The 6,126-nt window shown below is 40.7% G+C and overlaps 1 protein-coding gene across 1 annotated transcript in view; it reads right to left on the bottom strand.

The window, feature by feature from the left end:
* SARC_07581 (hypothetical protein) overlaps positions 1 to 6,126 on the bottom strand; it is a gene marked incomplete at both ends in the record, with an annotated part of 15,403 nt that overhangs the window by 2,631 nt on the left and 6,646 nt on the right. The window contains 8 exons of the mRNA XM_014298480.1: positions 208 to 266; positions 702 to 759; positions 1,762 to 1,854; positions 2,339 to 2,421; positions 2,891 to 2,971; positions 3,988 to 4,106; positions 5,344 to 5,465; positions 5,770 to 5,839. Coding sequence (XP_014153955.1) covers positions 208 to 266; positions 702 to 759; positions 1,762 to 1,854; positions 2,339 to 2,421; positions 2,891 to 2,971; positions 3,988 to 4,106; positions 5,344 to 5,465; positions 5,770 to 5,839 — 685 coding nt within the window. The remainder of the gene's footprint in view (positions 1 to 207; positions 267 to 701; positions 760 to 1,761; positions 1,855 to 2,338; positions 2,422 to 2,890; positions 2,972 to 3,987; positions 4,107 to 5,343; positions 5,466 to 5,769; positions 5,840 to 6,126) is intronic.

The raw sequence follows: 6,126 nt of genomic DNA, 5'->3' as shown, positions 1-6,126 counted from the left end.
TGTTTTTAAAGCAAATTATGTGTGCATACGTAAAACCACATCAAGTGTGAATTGTCGAGACGGAACGCTCTAATGCCATTGACACCGACATTGACACGGGTAGATCTACACGTCACCCACGAGTATATATAGATCACTTAGTGCCAGATGCATCAAGCATGTTTGTGTAACAGTACACTTATCGCAAGCAACTTGGCGTGGACATACGTGAGAGTCCTCCTCATCTTCTTCTTGAGCCATGGTGGCCCCATCTGTCGAAGCTGCCTCTGTACAATGTCAAAGTGGTGTCGAATAGTGTCAAACCGGTGTCAATTACAGTGTGAAGGTGTCAAAAATGTGTCAATGAAGTGCCACAGAGCATAACAGAAGAGAGCACCCTGCCATTCCTTGAGTTTGTAACCGATACTCGGCAAGCAACTGACCTAGAACATCTACTTCAAATGGGTGATCCCTAACCCGCAAAATTTTAATAATCCTGATTTCTCACAGTCTAGTCATTCTACGATTAGACTGTTCCTGATTCATATAGCATGTGAAAGTACTCATAGCCCGGTTCTGTCCGATCTAACACCCCATTTTACTCAACAAAGGATCATTTGGCACCCATTTACTTACCTGCAACCCCGTACAACCCACTAAATCACCGCTTTTTCTCACTTTGGCAATCCGTAATACACACTACACTGCATAATACCACATACTCTGCTGTTTTTTCCTGGACTTCCGCTTGACGTAAACTTGCTTCTGATCCTCCACACACTGTGTGACGCATGGAATGAGACAGTAGATGTGACTGTTAGGAAGGTAGTGGGTTATAAAATATACAGTGCACGAACCTATTGAAAGAAGCTAGTGGATAATAAAATAATACAGTACATGAGGGTTAACGAAGGGCTACGTCGACTGGCACGTACATCTTTGATACGAACTTTCTGAAGGTGTATGGATATATAACAATATTGCATTTGCCTATATTCCGGACCCTATACATACATTCGGATGTATATGCTCACAGTACGTGTCATGGACAGTTACGTAACAACCCCGAACACGCGTCTCGTATCCGAGCACACACTTGTGCTAAACACCTCGTTTCCGGCAGACCCACAGTGTACGATTTGTACTATATATTGATATACACGGTCAATACAGAGACATCTATACACGTGTTCTACACAAATCAAAAAATGTACGTACAGACCTACACAAGAACTTTGTACAGATCTATAAAGATACATACAGATCTACACAAGACCTCTGTACAAATCAAAAAATATACGTACATCTCTCAACACGTGCTCTGTGAAAATCTATAAATTTAAATACAAATCTCCACGTGTGATCTGTACAAATTTTAAATATACGTACACATGTACACGTGTTTCTCGTGAGAATCCAGAATAGTGCACGCAAGTTTTTTTTAATGTGGGATTTGTGTTGTATATATATATATATATATATATATATATATACTATATACTATATATACAGACAGATATACAGACAGACTGTACATACATATGTGCGCACACACACAAAAATGTAATATATATATAAACACATACGCGCACGTACACACATATGCAGACACCCACAATCATAAAAACACATATACATGTCCATGCGTAAAGTCACATGCACACATGTACATTGTCAAACTCACGTACATACCAACATACGCACCCACAAACACATATCTATTTATACATGTACAAAGTCGCATGCACGCATACACATATTAGCACACACACGCACACACACCGTTTCGAATAGCCGGATGACTGTATGCGTGAGGCCCACCACTTCGGACAGGAAGGTACTCGCGTGTATTTTGGGGTTGTAGGCTTTAATCATCTGTACAGTACATTGTGATCATGTCAATTGATTTCCATATGTCAAATATTCGCATGTATTTTGGGGTTGTAGGCTTTGATCAACTGCGTCGTGCATTGAGTTGTGTAACGTATGAATGTATCCGATGGTTGGTAGTGAAACTGGGGTTGCATGATGCGATCGATTTATTATATGCTGTGGTCGGTATATTCTATAACCCTGTAAGAGGATTTTATAAATATTATACAAGCGTGTCTGGCGGTGTTTAATATACATATTATAGAAGTATGAGATTCGGTCATGTGTAGATTTTGTTCAGCATGCTTGATTATGCGCCGACAGTTTATCATGGTAGATTCATTTGATGGTGCACAGACGTATGCCGACGTGCAATAGACAAACAACGTAGATACAGCCCGACCAATAAGACACTCATCTGTGTTTGACATACAATGACGAACATAGTAAACACACCTATCTGTGTTTTGACGAATAACACACTTACCGCTACGCAGTCGTGGATCAATTGATGCTCGTAAATGATGTTCTGTTTCAGACTGCTTGCGGCATCGATCAGGTCTTGGCTGCCTGAGTGCATAAAAGGGTAGGAAAATACAAGGATTAAAACAGTGCTGGTATGACTTCAGGTTGTCACTAAGTAGAAGAAAAAATAGGACAATAAATGATGATTACTAGTCTGATTACATTTGTGCGTCGATCATATACAAAAAAAATTACATACCCATAGAGAGTAGAGCCTCTTAGTACTAGAGTATTATCATAGCACCAAAAAAAATTATACATACAAATCAGAAAGAATGATTTCATTTTGTATGCGTGTTTCCTGTGCTCCATACAGATAAGCACCACCAAAGTATTTCATGCTATACAATCCTTGTACGCTATATAAGAATGCAAATACAAAGGCAAACAGTGGAGTAGTAAAAAACTCGAGCGAAAAGGTGCACCGCACAAGCTACCGCGATTTCTTGCGGGAAATATACAACTAGGAAATGTGCCCTATCTTTCTATATACGGTATTCACTAAAAAACGCACCGTATTTTTCCATGCAGGTGATGTATTGGATCTGTTCGTGCAACGCCCGCATGGCAATCGTGTGCCTCCAACCCCACAGGTCTGCACAGGCAAAATAGAAGAACGACAACCCGAGAAAAAGTGAGGGAAAGGGGCAAATGAAGAGTGAGAGTGGAACAAAAGAATAGTTAGCCTAACAGACAGGTTTTCGTCAAGGGCATGTTGAAGAATGGGAGGATGAGACGAACACATACCCAGTCTGGCTGTCCTTGCTTACAGGCAACAGATTGGTATACTTCACATTGTGTGGTGCTACATCACGTTCGTTGGACACACTAAGGTGCTTCTGCACACTTCTACTGATGTGTGCGATAAATCACACCTATGACCCTCAAACAAGCCTTGACAAGTGTAAGTCGCATTAGTGGGTGCAGTGCCAGGCTGGATGTTAACTACGAGGGGCTCTATAATACTGATAGGTGCTATACCTCACGATACCACCACCAAATACTTGGTGCGCCCACCACAACTGTGAAAGCTTAGCATATTCTATTTGTATGTGGTCGAATGCATATCCTATACATATTATATTATCACGACATAGCCAGTGCAGGCGATCAATAGCGAGCGCGTGTAAGTTACTCGCCTCCATCGCCAATGTGCCGCGCATACACATGGGAATGATATAAAACTCTTGATATACACACACAGGCTTCCAAACCGCCACGAGGAATCAGTCAAGTATAGATGATTCTCCTTTGTTGTGATACTGTACTAGCATACATGTAGATATATGTATGCTCTTGTCAGCGTTATATAGAAGCACGCAGGTTTAAGTGTTATGTAGACTCATGGTCTTCACACAAGTACCTTTGTTATAATGTGCATGCACACATATATGTGAAAGTATGTCCTATACAGGTTCACGTAGACACATGGTCTTCGCACAAGTACCTTTGATATAATATGCATGCATGCATATATGTAGAAGAATGTCCTATACAGAGGTATGTAGACACGTGGTCTTCACACAAGTACCTTCGCTAAAATGCACTTGCAGACATATATGTAGAAGCATGTCTTTTACAGGGATATGTAGACACATGATCTTCAAGTACCTTTGGTCTTGTTGTCCTTGTGTGCGCGTACATTGGCAGCGAATTCATTGAGTTTCTCCAGTAAGAACTTGTACATAGATGTGTCGATCACCACGCCCAATTCGGCCACTGAGAACTTCCTACAGGCAGCGCATAGAGTATTTTATGGTTATTGGGTTAGGATTTAGAGTTTAATGCTTAGGGACCCGTGACCGATTGTGAGAGCCACTAATGAGCCATAGCCGACTCAATTTTAAACAAAATACCAAATCGATCATGTCCCTGTTGGTGTACACATGTATGTAAATATAATGCTACTAAATCTTGACCTGTACGTCGCACAGATGAGTCATTGATGAGTCGTTGAGTCATCAAAACTCACTGATAATATACTGATTATAAATTGATGGTTTAAGAATACGCATATAGGAGCCCACACCTAGTTCAACCATAGATTATCCGTAGTTTGACCATAGCTTAACCATAATTTAATATATGGTAGAGCCATAGATATCCATAGTTTAACCATAGATATCCATATAACTTGAACAAAGTTCAACAATAGTTCAACCATAGATAATCATAGTTTAACCTTAGTTCACTTATAGTTTATCAAAAATTTAACCTTAGTTTATTATTTATTTAACCCTAGTCTAGCCATAGTTTAACCGTAGTTTGAAGCATATAAACCCAACTGTCACGTTGGGCCGTTTGGTGCAGTTCATCAAATGTCGTGAGTATGGCGACAATTGAAATTTCCTCCGGCAGTGGGTATTGGGGCTATTTTTAGACCTACACATAATCTTGTGACCAATACTCCATGCTACACAAAGCATATATTTATCGCAATCTAAAGGCGTGTGGTTATGTGTATGCATATAGAATGCGAAATAACAGAACATCTGCAGTTGTGATACACTTCACCTATTTTCCCCCAAAACACCGTGCATGATCTACATGCCCAGTCACTGTATAGTCCCCGACAGCATACTACAACTGGTTTGCAATCGAACGCTCGGACTGATGTTATATCTCAAGTATGTATAGGGAGTATAAGCAAGTAGATCAAAGATTTATATACGTGTGCGTGTGTGTGTGTGTGTATGTGTGCGTGTGTGCGTGTGTGTACGTGTGTACTGTGTGCACGTGTGTATCTATGTAATGCATCTCCCAAACAACGAAGCAGGTACACTCCAATCGTTCAGCCGTGTGAATGTGATATGATTCTTAATCAGACAACAGACAGTACCTTCTCATGCCATCTAGCACTACGTCAAGTGTCATAAACCCCCTTATGTGTCTAACAAGGCCTGGCAAATGTATCTGTCGCAGCAGCCTATTGAATTCGCATGCCCACAAGGACAGAATAAGACTTACTTGTCCGTCAAATCTTTCTTGGAGAATGACTTCCGGTGGTAGACCAGGAAGAAGTGCATCACCCACATGAAGTTGAACGTGTCGGTCTCAAGCACATTGTCCCGCTGCGCCCGGATGTCGCGCTAGCGATAAAATTAGAGGTGCGATTAATAGACCTGACGAGGTGACTGAACTTTAAATAGAACATATCTCACGCACACACATTTACAGACATAGTCAATGAGTGGCTCGGACGGATAGCCGCACAGGCGATGGACAGCCGATGGGAGAATGCTAACATTATAACCTGTGTACACATGACCACACATACGATAGTGTAGTGCGCTTGTGCGAATATGCCAATATATATTCATACGCACACGTACATAGATACATGCATGCCATAGAAATGAAAGCACTCGTGATGAACTATGTATTACATCATACCCAGATGGAATTCATCAGTGTGTTGTGACAGTTTTGAATGAACTCATTGCAGTATGCCCCCAGTCGTTTCCTGTGAGAGGGGCAAGGAAATCATGGAGTCTGAAAATTAGAGCAGAAAGAGACAACCACCATAGATTGTAATGTGAGCATATGGCTTGATGAGGCAACAGGTGCAACATGTAAATCTGAAGTCAGACACCGTACTTCTATCACAATGGATGCATATATACATATATATATATGTGTGTGTGTGTGTGTGTGTTGTGTGTGTGTGTGTGTGTGGTGTGTGTGTGTGTTGTGGTGTGTGGTATATATACTACTTATATATATATATATATATATATATATATATATATA

Source organism: Sphaeroforma arctica, assembly GCF_001186125.1.
Source record: "Sphaeroforma arctica JP610 unplaced genomic scaffold supercont1.609, whole genome shotgun sequence".
NCBI classification, from domain to species: Eukaryota; class Ichthyosporea; order Ichthyophonida; genus Sphaeroforma; species Sphaeroforma arctica.
The sequence above is the reverse complement of the archived record's forward strand: the minus strand, read 5'-3'. Positions and strand labels throughout refer to the sequence as shown.